This window comes from Ruditapes philippinarum, unplaced genomic scaffold (assembly GCF_026571515.1).
Source record: "Ruditapes philippinarum isolate M1 unplaced genomic scaffold, ASM2657151v2 ctg3144_1_1_1_1, whole genome shotgun sequence".
NCBI lineage: Eukaryota > Metazoa > Mollusca > Bivalvia > Venerida > Veneridae > Ruditapes > Ruditapes philippinarum.
The window spans coordinates 113,674-133,412 of record NW_026861601.1 but is presented as its reverse complement, the minus strand read 5'-3'; the positions used below and the strand labels follow the sequence as shown (position 1 = coordinate 133,412).

Here is a 19,739-nt window from a genome sequence, read left to right as displayed (position 1 = left end):
TTATTATTATTAGATCTATCATTATTAGCCTATTTCAAATGTGAAAAAAGTAAAATTAAAAAGACCTAGTTTTAATCAGAGCACTCGTCGGGGTCTTTTGATATTAGGGGAAAAAAACTGTTGCTATGACTTTAGAAATATTAACATTTTTCTTAAGAATTATTGATTGACCAACTTATTGATTAACGCATTTTGGGGTGAGTGACCGAGGCTGTTCAAAATGCTATGCATGCAAGCGCGAAATCGCGCTACTTTAATCACAAAAAACTGTGCTATTCTAGGTAGGAATTTATATATGAACAAACCAGAACATGTTTTACGTGTCTGCTACGACAGGTGAAAAAATCTGATATTTCTTTCACTTAAAATCTTATTTAAATGAAGTCGGGTACTTTATCCCTATTAACATTATCGAATACGCCATGTTACCTCTCTGTTTACTTGGATTTACCCAATTTGAACTTTAACCTGCAATGGTATGCCATCTGCAATTTTCGACCAATCAGAAACGGGGTTTTCCGGTTTGTGTGTACATGTGATATTGGCAAGTTCACGAGGAGGTTTTAGCGAATGATTGAAAAATAAAGAAAAATAATTAAAAATAGAAGGAGACTTTAATCGGAAAAAACAGTGTTACCAGATTTTCAAGCGTGAATTGAACTATGTACACTGAAGGTAAGAAAACGTTTAACACTGTCAAAGTTCTGTTTATTTCAATAAATTTTTGACATGCAACAAGTCTTTGTTGTCAATAAGCTAAAAATGTACAGTTGCAACACTCGTGCTTTCATTCATAAAATCGTATCGTTAATATTTTTGCAATATTTAAACATTAATGAACATTAATGAAGAGTTATTCTATTACTAATAAAAAATGTGACAAGTCGTTGAACTTATTTTACAATTTTTAAGTATTTAATCTTTTGATAAAGTAAATGACCCTGATATGGCACGTACGTACGTTGTTTGATAAAATTTTAATTGATTGATTTTAATTAATTGGTTAACTGTACCATCTGATAACAATTTGTCCCAAATAATGGAAAAATTATACAGGATATTTCAATGTTAATAACTGAAACTAAAGTAAACATAAGTCAAAGTTCATTTCATTCTTTTTTTTAAAGAAGTTTAAAAAAAAAAGAGAATTTTCGTTAAGTCAGTAAAAGATAAAAAAGAAATGCCAGTTATACAAATCAATTAACTTGTATAATTGAAATCGTATAAGTCATTTTGAACTAAAAGCTAATCAAGCTGAAAACGAGGTCATGTCTGGTGTCTGGGTTTTTAATTTGTTGTTGAAGGAGTCGGAATAAATTCATTAATTAATGAATTTAATTAATTAACTTGACTTCTATAATCCTTAATTGACTTCTATAATCCTTAATTAACTTGCTGCATTTCTTAGATTGACTTGTCCGGCTTCCATTTTTCAAACAGTCCGATCAACTTTGGGGATATCAAAAATAAAAATGTAATGTTTCACATGCAAGAGTAGATTGCTTGGTTAGACTGCATGGATGTACAGGCTCAGACCTGGCTCTATACTGGTAGAAAAGGCAGATCACTTTTAGTTCCAGCTGGCTAAAGGTTAAACTATTTCATGATACATGTCGAATCAGCTTCCACACCAGGTTTTCTTGAAATAGGTTATTATAGTTGTTAGTATAATTTTTTTTGGCATGAACAGGTTTACCCATTTTTCAGCTGTCAGATATTGTCCAGTCAAAATGGTCTTGATGTCTCCTTGAGAATTGTGATGAGTCTAATCTTTAAGACTACAATGTAATTTTAGCAGTATAACCCTATTCAAAGTGTTGCTTTTTGGTAAATGAATTTATATCATATAATTCAACTTAATCATGAACTGTGTACCAATGATCTGTAGCTTTAAATTTATAACTTGCATGTTGAATAGAAATTTTCCAGGCTGTTACCCATTCAATTATTTAAACTGTAAATGACTTTATATTTATAATTTATTTTTGCTTAAAGACAGCTGCAGCAGAAGATTAACCAATGGGTTGATGATGATTTTAATTCATTCATGACAAATTATAAAGTTACAATGATTAAGTGCATTTAATCCTTCAATAATGATTCATTCACTGCACAGATAGAAATTTTATGTAATGGAATCCACTTAGTCACTATTTTTTGTCAAAGTTTAAGTTACTCGACTTTAGTTATATAAAGCGCTGTAACTGAAATATGAGGAACTCGATGTTCAAGTGAAATGATTTTTTATAGCAATGATTGCTATTGTCAAGGAGGCATTTTTGTAATGTTACTAGATATCAAATCTGTGTCATTTTCAAAATTGATATTTTTTAGTCATTTCAAAAATATGTTTCGCTAACAAGAAAAAATGAAATGATTTAATTTTAAACAGCTCAAAAGTAACAACGTAATGTTCTAGGTCCTTATCCTATTTTACATACACGCATGCTGTTTATCCAGATAGATGCAATGTTTTAAAGAATAGTATGGCAATTTATGTGAAATAGACTATGAGAAATTTTCAAATTGAGGGGAAAAGTAGGGCAAGGACTAATTTATGTTACATGAGATGTAAGTATCATTGGCCTACTTGCCCTACTCTTGATTTAAAACTGCTTCTCCATTATTTAGGGAATTCTGATAACATATCATTATGGGAATTCATTATATGCTATTTAAGATCAAGTGCTTTTTAGTCAACAAAACTACTAACTAAAGTGACAATGTCTGTTCTAGGAGGGTAGATGGCGGGTTTTTCCCCTATTTTTGAAAATTCCCCTCTATTTTATCAGAGGCAGGGGGAAAATTTTACATAGAGAAAGAAGGAAAAAAATCTACAAATGTAATAAATTCTCACTTTTCGATTAAAATCCCCCCTGTTTTTCAAATCCTAGAATAGACGCTATAGTGATCTGATTCACAGCATGTCTTGTAATATTTATTTTTCAGTGTTTCTTCCACAAGAGTTTCCATAATGTAATCCATTCACTACATGTGTCCATAAGCCATGGCTCAATCTACTAGGGGGCGGCAAGACTCTGGGGAACATCAATATGAAGAAGTATCGTTGATCGGGAAAGGTGCATATGGGATAGTGTACAAAGGTCGCGACCTTAAAAATGAAGGTCAGTTTGTAGCGATGAAGATGATTCGGATTCAGAACACAGAGGAGGGCATGCCGATGAGTGCTATCCGAGAAATAGCTTTGTTGAAACAACTTGAGGCCTATGAGCATCCAAATATAGTCCGGTAATGACACTCAATATTAAATCAACCAAACTATTTTTAGGTTGACTTTTTCAAAAATACTGCAGATGGGGGGGGGGGGCAATATCCTTGAAGGGGTGTCGGTGTCAGCATAACAATTTGGCCGCCCCTTTGTTGAAGTTTTTATGTTCAACCTCTTGTACAACATCATATCTTATTAACCACTAAAAGATATTTGCCTGTCTTTTCATTCACTTATTTGAGATCATAATAGGGGATTATAATAGACAAGGCCCATAACTCTAGCATTTGAATTTTACAGAATTATTGCCGATTGTGAACATTGATTTTGGCTTAATAATAGCCCTTTGTGAACTAAGAAAATTCTTGATAAAGGTTTTGAATGCAAAATAAATCTCCAAAACTACAGAATTAAAGATATCTACTTGAAACTTAATGTAAGACTTCAGGATTCTTCATATAACTGGAGGTCATTGTCAAAGGTCCACAATACTTGGCATGGATTTTAATGAATTATTGACCTTTGTGAACTTACAAAATTCTGTTGTCAATATCCAAGACCTATTTTATTGGATTTTTTTAATGAAATATTCCTTTTATTAATTCCTTTGTTACCCAAGGTCTTATTAAACAATGAGAACAGTTCAGTATGCTGTACTACTGACAGCTCAGCCTCTTTGTTTTGGTTTGGCTATGATAAGTGGTTGTTACAGGTTGACAATTTTATTACTTTTGAAAAATCATTTTTCAACATTACTATATACATGAAAAAAAATGTGTAAAATATAATATACAGAACAATAGCCGATAGGTTATGGTCACAGGCAATCAAAATCTCTCAGCAAGTTGGTTTTAAATGTGGCCACCGAGGGACTCTGGATTTTTTGCATGTTGGGAGGTACTTTAGCAAGGTTTTAAACCGTTTGTGGTACTAGTTAATCTGTAGGCTTGTGTCTGAAACAATGAACTGAAGATCACTTGAGGATATTCAGCAGCAACAGATCTATAGCAGACTGTTGCAGTGTTGATTAGACTTAAAACAATGCAATCATAGCAAAGAATAATGTTTGGCAAGATATTAGTACAGTTTTCAGTGTTTTTTCCTTGCCTATTTACATGCATGAAGGAACCTATTTGCTATTTCTGAAAATTCCTATTTTTCCCAAAACTGTTGTCAATAATAATGAAAAAAATATCACAATTTTTGTCAAGTGTTGAGATTAATTTTTTTCCCAATTTATTTGATTTCAGAATTCAAAATTTTCCCATGCATGAATGAACCCATAAATTTGCTATTTTCTGAAAATTCCATTTTTTCCCACTATTGTCAATAATAATGAAAATATCACAATATTTGGGTAGTGTTGAGAATCAATTTTTCCCAGTTTAACTTCAGAATTCAGAATTTTCGCTTGCATGAAGGAATTTGCAATTTTCTGAAAATACCAGTTTTTCCCAAATTGTTGTCAATAATAATGAAAAAGTCACAAGTTTACCAGTCCTAGTGTTCATAATCAATTTTTCCCATTTAATTTAATTTCAGAATTTAGAATTTTCCCAGTTGGGCTGATTATAACTTGCTGCAAAAACTGTGTACTGTATAAAAACACGATTTGTTTGTATGACTAAGTCAAGTGACTGTTTAGAAAATGGTTTTTAAAATGTAAAGAATTATTGGCAAGGATTATGAATTAAATAAAGTTTACAATATATTACCGATTTAATGCACAATTTAACAAAAGTCAGCTATTGAATTTCTTATTGTATTTTGATAGATCATTGATTAGCATTGGTTCAGGATATCTAATAGGTTTATTGATTTACATTGTACCCATAAATGCTTGACAAACATACCTTGAAGAAAAACCAATTGAAAATGCATTTTAATTTTAATTAAACCTTTTTTGAAAAAGCAATAAGCAATGGTTTCTCGATTTGATGAATGTTTTTTACATTCTTTGTGTTTGTTTATCAAATAGGTATTTTCAGAATTGTTTATTTATGTAGTATTTAGTTTTAAAACCCCAACTGCTTGAATTAATTTTCATTTAAAAGTCCCCAACTGTTTTAATTATTTTCTTGTTTTTTTTTGTTGAGATTTCCATTGAAAGAAATTTTTGAAATAGTATGGTGTAACCGCTACAAAGTGACTCTTTGTTGAGCAAAACAACAGTTTCAGTTCACCCCAGAGCAAGACTTTACAATAGATTTAATTCAGGGCTTCCATTAAGTTCCAAAATTTGGAAGTCACAGACTGCAAAATCTCTGAAATTAGAAGTCACATTATATAGGTAAAGAAGAAAAAACATTACACTTTGGAAGTCATGACTCACAAGCCAAAGTCAAGGAGTAAATGACTCCCAAACTTCCATTACTGGAAGTGCTCTTTAATCCCTCTAGAACCTTACCACACCTCACAGCCACAACAAAAATCCTTGTCTCCCAAAGGTTGTTGTTTCCTTATAATGCTTAAAAAGCAGAGTTAAATGTTGCACTTAAATAAAATTTAGCATGGTAAAAAGTGCAAGGTCTTAATCAAATAGAGTAAAAGGTGGATTCACAAATTTAGCAGCAAAGGGCACATTAGGAAATTCAGCAATAACTTTGACTTCATTTTAGCCTGGTAAAAGGTGCATTCATATATTGAGCAAAAATATACACGCAAGAAGGACCTTTGACTGAATGGTCAGAAATAGTATGGAGTGGCTGACAAGTGTAACGTAAAGCTTGACTTTGTTTATGTTTTCCAGGTTGTTAGATGTAAGGCACACTCAGTCATTGGGTGGTGAGATACAGTTAAAGCTTGTGTTTGAATTTATTGATCAGGATCTAACAACTTACCTGGAAAAATGTCCGTCTCCGGGTCTTGGACCTGACAAAATCAAAGTGAGTATATTTCAGTATAAGTGTATTAAAAATATTAACTTAAGCTCGATTGCGAAACAACTGCCTGCAACTTATATTATTCACTTTCCAGTCCGCTTCCTGGAACCAACTAGTACTGGTGTTATATGAAGAAATATGGTTGTGACTCAAGTAGGGCTCCAACCCATGATCTCTGGGTTGAGAGGTAGATACTTTAACCACTAGGCCACCACTCCCATTTCAGAATTATATCGTAACTATAGTTCAGAACAACTTAAGATCTACAGGGTATTTGTAAAACTTTATTATAATTTCTTAATTTGTGTTTGATGTTTTATATGAAAAAAAAAAGGAAAAAAGTCCGAATTCACTGGGAAAATAGCAGAAGAGGAAACAAGATTGGGTGGTTAAGGTGTCTGTCGGCTAACTCAAATCATTGTCCGAAGTATTGGGTTTGAATCTTGCTGGGAGGAGGCAATCAAGAAACCGTGAGTTACAGTGGTACCTGTTCAATGTACCTCAAAGTCACTTGTTGACCCAGATATCAGAAGGCTCAGAGTTAATTGGGTTAAAAAGAGCATACATTTTGCAATACAGTAAAAGTGTTACTACAATATTTAAGTGACTGTATACTCATTATTGTAAATCAATGAATCATTTGTTCACCAGGTATTTAATCTGTGTAAGGCTTAAAATTTTTGTATGTCAACAAAATGGTATTGGCATAGTGGTTTGATTAATATAGGTGTTTGACTTATTAAGATTAGCATTGGGCTTTACGTCATAGGCAACAAAGATTGCGTTCAACATGTATTGAATTGGGGTTGACCCTAGGGTTACCTTACAATACCGGCAGTATACTTTGATAAACATTTCAATAGCTGTATTAGAGATAGGATGATATGAATACCTGATTGATTCATCAAAAGATTCCTTTCAAATGCAGATATCTAAATGTGTGAATTACCAATAAATGGCGATATGGCATAATTAATTCACATTAAATGCGATCATATGATAGGGTTATGCTAGAATATCAAATTCTTTAAATGTTTTGCTGTTTATAATTTTTAGGATTTTTAGCTCGACTATTCGAAGAATATGAGAGCTATTGTAGTCGCCCCGGCGTCGGCGTCGGCGTCAGCGTCCGCGTCGGCGTCTGCGTTGGTTAAAGTTTTTTGTAAAGTCAAATATTTCAATCATTACTTGAGATATTCAATTGAAACTTACAATACTTATTTATAGTAACAAGGTACATCAGATTGACAAGTTGGATAACTCTGCCTACAATATTGACAGAATTATGCCCCTTTTTAACTTAGAAATTTTGGTTAAAGTTTTTTGTAAAGTCAAATATCTCAATAATTCCTTTAGATATTCAATTGAAACTTACAATACTTATTTATAGTAACAAGGTACATCAGATTGACAAGTTGGATAACTCTGCCTATAATATTGACAGAATTATGCCCCTTTTTAACTTAGAAATTTTGGTTAATGTTTTTTGTAAAGTCAAATATCTCAATTATTGCTTGAGATATTCAATTGAAACTTACAATACGTATTTATAGTAACAAGGTACATTAGATTGACAAGTTGGATAACTCTGCCTACAATATTGACAGAATTATGCCCCTTTGGAACTTAGAAATTTTGGTTAAAGTTTTTTTGTAAAGTCAAATATCTCAATTATTGCTTGAGATATTCAATTGAAATTTAAAATACTTTTTTATAGTAACAATATACATCAGTTTGCAAAATTGCATAACTCTGCCTGCAAAATTTGAAGAATTATTTGCCCCTTTGAAACTTAGAAATTTTGGTTAAAGGTTAAATGTCTTCAAAGATATTTACTTGAAACTTTACACATGCTCTTAGGGTCATAATTGGTGGGTCATAATTGTATGTCACTGACCAAGTTCCATAACTCTATCTTGCATTAAGGCTGATTCATATCCCCTTTTCTACTTAGTCTCTTGGTTAATGTTTACATGCAAGTTTTACATATCTCAATAACTATTAAAGATATTTATTTAAAACTTCACATATGCATTTAGGGTCATAATTGTAGGTCACTGACAAAAATCCATAATTCTATCTTGCATTTAGGCTGATTTTTCTCCCCTTTTTCAACTTAGAAATTCATGGTAAAGTTTTGCTTGTAAGCTGTTATCTCAATTACTACTGAAGGGTTTGTGCCTTTTTTGGGACAATTTTATGCATTCATAATAATAAAGCAGTGATTTACTTGATAAAACATCTTAATTAGAAGCCTTTGTACCTTTTCTGTCAAATTTATGTATTCATAGGTAATTAGTATTATTATACTCAATAAAACAACCTTGTGACATTACCTTCCGAATAGTCAAGCCAATACTGTATAATTAGACTCTCTCTAAGGCCTATAACATGAATTTATTAAAAAAAAATTAGACCTTTTGTGATCTTAAAAAATTTAACATTATCAAGGCTCTTTTACTATCAAGCACTTAGAATAGTCGAGCGTGCTGTCCTACCGACAGCTCTTGTTTTGTGTGTAAAATGAGAAGTCGAAATTAAAGTTGGAGGAATCTTTAGCAGCATTTTAACTTTAATATTACCTTATATTTAGTCATGCCAAATTTAAAATTGTATTAAATGAATTTTTTAAAAGGCCATAATACTGGAAAAAAAAACAAGTGAACAACATGTGAGGAAGATAATTTTGTTATAATTGGATTTCAAGTATACTAAATATAGGCTGAATGAAAACATAACAGCAGGTCTGATAACCAATGAATTATTTTTATCTGGCCTTTAATATTGGCCTTAAAATAATGTTTGTATTAAAAAATTTAAAACATACTGTATAGAAATATATTGAAGTTAGTCTCCAAGCTTTAAATAGTAATTATAAATTGTCTAATTGAAGCTTCCATTTATATAATATAGTCATAAATCAATCCAGCATTGTAATCAAATGATTGTTTTTGCTAAATCAGCAAATATTTACTGTCATGGAATACAATGTATATTAATATGGTATATGAAATGCTGTAAAATCAGAGAGTAATATGTGCCGCTGGAAAAATGTTTTTACCCAAAAGAAAAAAGCTGTCAAAGTGAAATTATCTTTTAATAAAAAACACAAAACCATTTAATTCAACCAACTATAATGGCTGTTACATTTGTATTAAGAATAGTCTTCTCCAAATCCCTCCAGAGGCGTGCACGTCGTGGAGAAGGCACACGGCAGGTCAAGGTCAAGTCATCTCAAGTACCAGAGATGATTGGTTGACCTGTCGTGACTAACTCTGGAGGGTTGGCGCTAAAGAAGGCCGTTTTTGTTGTCGTCAGTCAGGAACATGATGCCTTGACAGTATTCTCGTCTCCTTTACCACCAACGAACGAAGAATGGGCTACCAGGAAGATTCTGCTTGAAAAAGACGTCCCCGATGTGACTACCATAGTGGACCGGCAAGGATGCTATAATCTCGGACATATGGTTATTCTGGCGCTGAGTATAAATAAACCTAAATACAAACAATACTTAAGAATAGTATAAGGGGGGGGGGGGGTTCATACTCTCAGTGCCTGAAAGGGTGGATGGGCCCTTATTAAGCCTAGAATACACATACACTATAGAATAATGTCATTTATTTTTGTTTTTACAGGACCTGATGTTCCAGTTGTTGAGTGGTGTTGATTTCTTGCATTCCAACAGAATTGTTCACCGTGACCTAAAACCACAAAATGTTCTGATATCATTTGATGGTCAGTTAAAATTAGCCGACTTTGGTCTGGCAAGAGTATATGGCTTCCAGATGGCGCTAACACAAGTGGTAAGATTTTTAAACGAATGTCAACAAATATTCAAATAATAAAAACAAGTCTTCTGTTTGCCATTAATGCCCCCCATTTTGTAATCTTCATGGAGATGGGAAGATTGTTGAGCTGTGTTTTTAACATTTCTGTCTGTAGAAAACTCTTAACATTTGCACTAACACATTTACATCATCTGTTGTTGTTTTCATATGAAAAAACATTGATTTATTATTTCAATAAAATGTATTTCTTAAAAGTTCATAATAAACTTCAGTCATGCAGCCGTTATTTGAAAATGGCCATATTCATGCAAATTTTAAAATATACCGGTAGATATTCCTCGCCTTCTGTAAGTTTAAAGTCTATTTCTTGGAACTATTTTTACACACTTTATATTATATGCCTCAAAACTTTTCAAGCCATTGTGATCCCTAAATAAATGATCAGGTCAGAGAATAGATAAATATTGATTTGATTGAATTGAGTGCAGCAATGTTTTCTAGTTGTGATGACTTTGTAGCATTTTACTGTTATCATTTTATCCTTTTAATGACAAAGAACCCATCAAGAAAATTTTGACTCCTTTCATTGATTTCAATGGAAATTGCCATATCCCTTAACCTTTTACCCCATGAGCATGTTGTGAAAAATAGCCGTTTTCATTGAAAAGCCTCCTGTTACAAGTTCAGAGTGCTATGAAACTATGAAAAATGCTTCAATACTAATCAAACTTGGCACAAACGTTGACTGGACCATAGCCACTGTAACAGCATGCTCAATCCTAAATTTTCTGTTACCATGGCAACGGGGGGACGTCTCAAAATTGCGAAAAATCACTATGTTGCATGTTTTTTTCCCATCAAAACTGATTTCAAAGTTCTGCAACTTCTCATTGAATTAAGAAAGAGTAAAAGGCTTTTCAGCGTCGGTTATTAGTTACCATAAGATCGACCGGAGGCCATTTTTAGCCTGTCACATTTTTTTCAATTTTGATAGGGGGGCGCGCCGAAAAAGTGGTCACTTTTTTTAACAACATTTCTCAAATAAAAACCGGGTTTTGGGTCCATAATAGGGCATTTTGTTTGAGGCCTCAAGGGGGGGGGGGAAGGGGAAAAGGTTGAAGGAGCTCCACTGAGGTCTAAAAGTCTAAAAATAAAATTTGAAAATCTTACATAGATAAAATTGGGCTCTAATATTTAATCAGCTGCATTCTGGTGATGTATTTGCTATACCTTTAAGGTCATATACCTTATGGTTTGTTTATTTATATCTTTGACTACTAAGGGAGGTAACTACCAGACTTTGTTATTCTAGAGATAGCTTAACATACTTTACTGGAAATCAGACTATAAAGGGTTTTTAAATTTTCTGCAAAAACAACAAGATTATCATTACCTTAGTGCAGTAGTGGGTTAACCCCTATTAAATTTTAATAGGAGTTAACCTGTGACTGCACTAAGGTGACTTCACTGCCTTCCAGCTTATGTATTTCTAATACAATAAACCTGTTCTGAAATTATTATTTAATTATTTGTTGTCACAAAACTAGGTCAAAACCATGCAGATGTCAATATGCTAATTTCTTGAATTATTAAGCCGTATTTTAATTTGTATCCAGAAAATCAATTTTTGTATTGAGACTATGTGAGTGATAGCAATATTTAAAGTACTGCTTAGCTTCGAGACAGTCTTTGGTGAATTTTCATAGTTGTATCTACATTATAATATAAGGAATGTATTCCTTGATTTAAAGTATTTGTCCTTTAACCATCTTCTTGTCTGGAAAAAGAACAGTTGATTTACAGGTTTATTTTCAATAAGAGGTGGAAGGTGCCCCACATAACCTTTTTCTTGCTGGATTTCTTAAATGGTCTGTTTAGAACTGTCCATTGTCAATTTTTGGGATATCAAAATGAAAGTTTGAAGTTGGTACAGCCTGGTCAAACTGCAGAGATGTGCAGGCTGGCCTGGCTTTATACTGTTGACAAAGACTAGTCAGTTTCATTTCAAGCTGGTTAAGGGTTAATTGCAAAATAATTCACCAGTTTTCATCATAATAAAGATGAAATTGAATATTAAGCATGAAACACATACACATCCCGCTGATCTTTGTCTGCACTGGGTGCATGGGTAAAATCTGTTACTATATGCAAATTAAGGGTTAATAAAGCTATGTAAAAAAAAGTTTCTTTGAAAAAATGGGTTTATTTTCCAGGTAGTAACATTATGGTACAGGGCACCAGAGGTGATCCTACAAGCACAGTATGCCACCCCGGTTGACATATGGAGCTGTGGTTGTATATTTGCTGAACTCTTCAATAGAAGGTAAGTTTATAGTTCATAATTGGCCATTTTAAAACTAAGATTAATTTTAGCATATCTAATTTACCTTGAATTGTGATGAAAGTTAGGATGGCATTTGAAAGTCAATATTGATGAACATTTGTTTATTATTGATAAATTGTCACTTGGATTCAAACTCATTGTTTTTCAGACTCATTGGTTTGATGTATGTCTCTTTCATTGTATAATGGTTCACTGTTGACATAAACAGGTAATCATGCACTCTTAAGAGCTTATTTGATAAGGGAGGTAATTATGATGACACAGTGATATTTTAAAAATGATTACTTCCCTTTATGTGTAAAAAGGATGACATTATTTTATTTTTTTCAGACCATTGTTTTGTGGAGAGTCTGATATTGACCAGCTTATAAAAATATTTGAGTAAGTTTTTCAGTTATTAAAATATACTATAGTTTTTGGCATGATTTTAAATAAAAAGTCCCAGCATTATAGAGTTTCCCTATGCACCTAGTAAGCTTGGTTGTTGTTTTTTTGCTTGCCAATTTATAAAATTGTTTTGTTGAGAAAAAACAACAATGACCATAAGCTATGTTCATTTAGGTAAATGGTAGGCATTCTGACTTCAGAATAACAAGTTTGAATCATGAGTCTGGCAGAAAGTGTTTCGTAACAGACTGAGAACAGTATTTCCATCACAATACATTATCCAATACAAGTTGAAGGAAATTTTGAGGAAAAGTTGGCAGCAATTTAGTGAAAATTGTATTAGAACTGATGCAAAATCATTGTTAAAAAACAGAACTATTACAGTCTGGCATCAGTCCACATAAAAACAAAACAGAACTTCAGGCTTTTATTTGAGAAAATATCTCATCAGGCTAAGAAAACATATGTGATACATGTATAGGTGGCCAGATTCCCTTTGATTCTTTAAACTGGAATTATCAAAATGTTCTGTGTGCATTTATCTTGGGAAATAGGTCTTTGGAGACAGGTGGTATTTCAAAGCATGTCATGCTGAACGAATTAACATTAGCATAAAACTTTCTTAACCTGCTAAATTTGTTAAAATGGACTTGACAACTTCAGATTATGGATATAACCATTATCATTTAGGGGATGTCATGATGAAAATTGAAAGCCAGCTAAAGTTATAGAGTCTTGTCTGACTCACAGGGGCAAAGGCTTATCAGTTAATGTTTTAGCAGGTTAAAGGTTGAAAGTTTTAATTAAACAACCTCAATTTTCCTACACCACATTGAAATATTGATTTGAAACTTCACATTCTTGTTGATGATTATCAACTCTGCTCATAGGAAAGTGTACATTATATGTCATAGATTTTGGTATTCAATTATGCTCATTATGCTCATTGTAGCTATTGTAGTCGCCCCGGCGTCGGCGTCGGCGTCAGCGTCCGCGTCGGCGTCTGCGTTGGTTAAAGTTTTTTGTAAAGTCAAATATCTCAATTATTGCTTGAGATATTCAATTGAAACTTACAATACTTATTGATAGTAACAAGGTACATCAGATTGACAAGTTGGATAACTCTGCCTACAATATTGACAGAATTATGCCCCTTTGAAACTTAGAAATTTTGGTTAAATATTTTTTGTAAAGTCAAATATCTCAATTATTGCTTGAGATATTCAATTGAAATTTACAACACTTTTTTATAGTAACAATGTACATCTTTTTGCAAAATTGCATAACTCTGTCTGCAATATTTGCAGAATTATTTGCCCCTTTGAAACTTAAAAATTTTGGTTAAAGGTTAAAGGTCTTCAAAGATATTTACTTGAAACTTTACGCATGTACTTAGGGTCATAATTTGAGGGTCATAATTGTATGTCACTGACCAAGTTCCATAACTCTATCTTGCATTAAGGCTGATTCATATCCCCTTTTCTACTTAGTCTCTTGGTTAATGTTTACATGCAAGTTTTACATATCTCAACTATTAAAGATATTTATTTAAAACTTCACATATGCATTTAGGGTCAGAATTGTAGGTCACTGACAAAGATCCATAATTCTATCTTGCATTTAGGCTGATTTTTCTTCCCCTTTTCAACTTAGAAATTCATGGTAAAGTTTTGCTTGTAAGCTGTTATCTCCATAACTACTGAAGGGTTTGTGCCTTTTTTGGGACAATTTTATGCATTCATAATAATAAAGCAGTGATTTATTTGATAAAACATCTTAATAACAAGCCTTTGTACCTTTTCTGTCAAATTTATGTATTCATAGGTAATTAGTATTATTATACTCAATAAAACACCCTAATGACATTACCTTCCAAATAGTCAAGCCAATACTGTATAATTAGACTCTCTCTATGGCCTTTAACATGAATTTATAAAAAAAAGATTAGCCCTTTGGTGAACTTAGAAAATTTAACATTATCAAGGCTCTTTTACTATCAAGCACTTAGAATAGTCGAGCGTGCTGTCCTACTGACAGCTCTTGTTTTCAATATTTTCATTAAAAGATTTTGTTTCACCACATACATGTATAATCATGAAGTGTTTGAGATGCATGCATTGCCTAAAGAAAAATTTACTTATTTATGACCTTCATATTCCTATCTAGAAAAGAATAAATAACGCTGTTATAGATTTGATTTGGACAAGTTAATTGAATTGATGTTAAGCTATTTTGACAAAACTAAACAGCAAAATTGTGCACTGTAACAAATCCTTATCCTTTTTCTGTGACTGATTGGATTTAGTGATGCTAATTACTTAAATTGTAAATATACATGTAGGTTATCAATTGAATGCCACTTTGCTAATTTAAGAGACATCTTGCTTGCTAATCTCAATAATCCCCATGAAAAATGTCACCGGAAGCAGTCTAGAAATCATGGCATATATGGTATTGTATATTTATTAGTAAAACTGGTTTTGGCGTGTGTAAAAAAAATCACATTAGTATTTTTTGAATTCCATCTGCAATGAATTAATTCTATGATAAGTTCATAAGAATATATAATTATTTACACATATTGTCATGGTTACAGGGTCAGGGGTCGACCAATAGAATCTGATTGGCCACAGAGTGTATCGCTGCCATGGAGTTCATTTCAAGCATTTCCACCTCGCTCTGTCTCCAGTTATATACCAGAAATAGATCCAGATGGCATGGACTTATTTGAGGTATATATACTTTTATATTATAATTATATCTTTCAAGTCATTTTAGTTACATTTGATATATATTTTTAAAAGTGACATTTTAGCTATTTGATCTATAACATGCTTAATTTATGAATTAGTTTGTACAAATTTATTTTAGTTTGTGTTGGAATTTTCTGAATTGATTAGTCCATTATCAGTTTTTGGGATATCAGGATGAAGTTGTCCGCCAGTAGTAATGTGCCTGGCCAAACTGCTCGAATGCATAGATTTTCAAGGTCAAGGATGTGATACTTTTACTTTCTCTTATTCTTAAAGTAGCATTGTCGGGTACTCACAGTTGAGTAATATGTAACATAACATGTTGTCAACTGTGGGTAAAATGAATCAATTTGTGTTGATATTCAACAGGTGGTTAAAATATCAACCAATGAAATCGTATTAACAAAATTTTCATTCTTCAACAACAAGAGTATAAAATTGGAAACTAAATAGTGCCCACGGTGAAAACCTGTTTTATGTGTCTTGCCAATATAAAAGGCAAAAACTATTGCCAATTTGATTCTTCCACAAGCAGATACCACTGTAATGATATTTTTTTAAGTTTTAACACTTCACCAAACGGCATATAGAACAAACGTTTTGGTTGGTTTTAATCACTTCTTGAAATTGTGAGGCACCAAAAGCTGACACACTTTTCTAATCGCCTGCATATCAGCATAAAATCCCATGTCTAATAAATGGTTCGGCCATGGGTATCCTACGCTACTGAAACAAAAGATTGTTCTTGTACTTTTAAAAGCTTGTTGTTGCGATAATAGTCAATCTTATTTAATTTTTTTCTTACACAGAAATTGCTCATGTTTAACCCTCATCGAAGAATAAGTGCCAGTGACGCTTTGCGACACAAATATTTCAAAGACTGTGATATTGATAGTGTTAGAACAACAAGTTCCTTATCCCCAACTTCCACCTCAGAAAGTGACAGTACAGACGGACGATCTGATACACCAGTCAGTAAATGAATTGTTGTACAGGAAATGGTAAAGTGCACTGCGGTATAAATTGGTTATTGTACAGAAAAGTAAATGGGTCAGATTATATGACTTTTACAGTCTGCGTAACTTGTTTGATGCCACCTGAATGAGTAAACACGTGTATGTTTATAGAATCGAAAGCAGTTGGACTGTGAATTGTAGCATACGTGTAATCAGGTAATATAGTACATGTATGCTTGGTACAATTGTCAAAAAAATAACACAAGTATTTGAGAGTAAAACAGATGTGTAAAGCTTTAATTATCGTAGTGTGTGTATTGTTTGTGCTGTTTATGAAGACGTTGCAAAAATGTGGTGCAGAAATATTTTCGGTAGGAAAAAATGCTATAGTTCATAGTAGCATTGGTCTATCTAAGATGAGAGTTGAAGATAAATAGGAGAAGGTGATAGTTATGTTCAATGTTTAGTGTATGAACTATTGTTGCGACTTTACCACTATGTGTAAGATGGTGTTTGAAGGAACGGTCCAAGAATTTCTTGATTGGTAGCAGCAGACGACACCGGAAATATGGCTTGTAAACGTTATTACTTACGTATAGTAGATTTGCTGTATACCGGTGGTGTAAAGTTGTATTGAAAAGAATGCAATGTGGTATATTTTGGACCTGTGTATAGACAACATATAGGAGTGTTTTTGAAGAAAATGTGGAAGGACAGTGCTTTCTACTGTTATAGCCTAGAATTTAACTCACATTGGTGCAAAGTGTATATAATGTTATTATTTGTGACTGGGTTTGAAAATATGTTTTCTTTACAAATTAAATAGACTGTGCATCAGAAAGAATAGCAATAAACATGTACATTGGTATGAGGTGCCTTAGCAGACTGGTATACTAATAAGTGTGTTTTCAGGAGGATAGCTGTTAAGTGAAACATGTATGTAAATGTTTTTAAATTAGAGATAGAAGACCAGTCTGAAGCCCATGCGTCTGATTGGTTGATTCTGAGCATGATTTTTGAATCAGCCAATAGAAATGATTTATTAAATAGACTGGTTTCACAGTTTATTCTCAAAATGTATATTACTGAGTCCTAACTAACTATAAACACATGATCATTCTGGCAGTAGAAACCTGCTCTGGTAATTGTGAATGCCTTTCATTTATGCAAATTATGTTTACAATAGATATTTTTTAACAAAATATTTGTATAAGTCTCAAAATACCAGGTTAAAAACCCTTTTTTATCTGTTGAAAGTCTTGCAAAGCAACATGTGTTACTTCAGTTTTATGATTGAAAGAAGATATCTTTGAAGATATTGAAAGATCTCATAACTGGCATTTTGTTCTAACCATTTTTGCTTCTTTCATTTCTTAATGTATTTTTTTCATGTTTGAAATTTAAGAATCGCCAATGTGACTTGATTAGGCATTTTGGCAGTTTTCCATATTTAACTATTTTCAATATTACAGTTATTAGGATGAATAGTTAAAATAAGATGTCATATGCAAATTTTTAAAATTCCCATGCATCTGATTGGTTGATTCTGAGCATGATTTTTGAATCGGCCAATAGAACTGATTTATTTGTAACTGGTCACAAAAATGTATATAAGTATGATATGTATATAGGATGAAAATTTGAAGTTTGTTAGCCAACAGTATAGATCTTGGTCAGACTGCATGGATGTGTAGGTCGCCCTTGTTCTAAACTGATGGCAAAGAAGGTCACGGAAAATTTGTCACAACATTGGTCAATTTTGAACTAACTCTAGCCCCTTGTTATGTAAAGATTTTGTTGGTTGCATTGTTAGGTAAACATTTTGTTTGTTGCAACAAGTTTCAAGAAGCAATATGTGTATTACATGTATGTTTATTTTAAACATAGACCGCTTGAAATGTCAGGAGATTACTCTTACACTCTGGTATTGTTGATGTATGATAAAATGATGTCATACAATGTAAAATGCAAGAATTTAAAATCTTTCTGTGATATCATTGTTATTATTGGTGTAATTGAATGGAATGGCATGGTTTGTTGCGTAAACTGTTTCGCAGGTATGTGGTGTTTTTTATATGAGGGCAGTTTTGCTCAGGGACCAAATACTCATTGTGATAGTAAGGATGTAGATTATTGAAATGAAGGTAAAGGGAGGTAATCATTTGCAGGAAAAAACAGCTCAGGTTATGTCAAGGATGTATTATTAGACTTGTTTCTGGATTTGGTAAATGTGGTACACATTTATGGACTATAGTGATTGCAAATGAAAATGTTAATGTTTTGAAGCAAGTTTGTTTTATTTATCTGTTTTACAGTCAGTTGTTGAGCTAGACTAAAATAATGTATGGTTGTTTCTGGAACCAATTTTTGCTACCTATTGTTATAATTCCAGACACACCATAGGTTATGAAATCCATTGCTACATGTGGAAATGGAACTGATGAAAAGGCAAAGCGACTAGTAATGTAAACCATTTTAACTTTTGTATGGCAACTAGTAATTTAAACCATATTTGACTTTTGTATGGCAACTAGTAATTTAAACCATATTTGACTTTTGTGTGGCGACTAGTAATTTAAACCATATTTGACTTTTGTGTGGCGACTAGTAATTTAAACCATATTTAACTTTTGTATGGCAACTAGTAATTTAAACCATATTTGACTTTTGTATGGCGACTAGTAATTTAAACCATATTTAACTTTTGTATGGCAACTAGTAATTTAAACCATATTTAACTTTCGTATGGCGACTAGTAATTTAAACCATATTTGACTTTTGTATGACATTTGCTGGGAATCTTAGCTCTGTAATATCCTTACCCAAGGCAATTGTACTGTGATCTCTTACCAGGCATTTATTTGTGATCATTGAGCCATTAAATGTGTTTTTTAGATGTTCTTCTGTGCTCTGGTGAATTCAAAGTGCCTTACTGTCAGTCATGATCTGGAGGGTAATTTACCAACACCACCAACACCATCTCAAGGTTTATTTAGTACTGGATTTAACCTGTTTTAGCCAACATATGTCAGCATTTCTTAATATGTCATAATAGCAGTGGCTTTCTTTTCTTGGTGATCGTTATGTCATAATATGACGATGTTTGATAAAAGAATCTGATAAATCAAAACTCTTAACCTACTGAATTTGAAATGGATTTGCCCATCTTTGAATTTGGAATAGATCATTTAAAGTTAATAGGAGTTTAATATCAAGGTAAAACTGTTAAGACTACTGATATAGAGTATAGAGCCTGGTTAGATGGCCTGGATTTGCAGACTGGCCTGGCTCTATATTTGTGGCAAAGGCTAATCTCTTTCAGTTCAATCGGGTTAAAAGTTTGAGGTTAGATTTTAATGGATGAGAGTCATTAGATTGTTGTTAAAAATCAGGGTTGACA

The 19,739-nt window shown here is 32.6% G+C and overlaps 1 protein-coding gene across 1 annotated transcript; it reads left to right on the top strand.

The window, feature by feature from the left end:
* Positions 1-452: 452 nt before the first annotated feature.
* Positions 453-18,946, top strand: LOC132716274 (cyclin-dependent kinase 6-like). The gene is made up of 8 exons (XM_060699510.1): positions 453-675; positions 2,950-3,249; positions 5,979-6,114; positions 9,747-9,914; positions 12,113-12,222; positions 12,574-12,624; positions 15,227-15,362; positions 16,193-18,946. Exons 2-8 carry the CDS (start codon positions 3,008-3,010, stop codon positions 16,364-16,366), a joined length of 1,017 nt encoding a protein of 338 aa, XP_060555493.1. The 5' UTR covers positions 453-675; positions 2,950-3,007; the 3' UTR covers positions 16,367-18,946.
* The last annotated feature ends 793 nt before the right edge of the window (positions 18,947-19,739 follow it).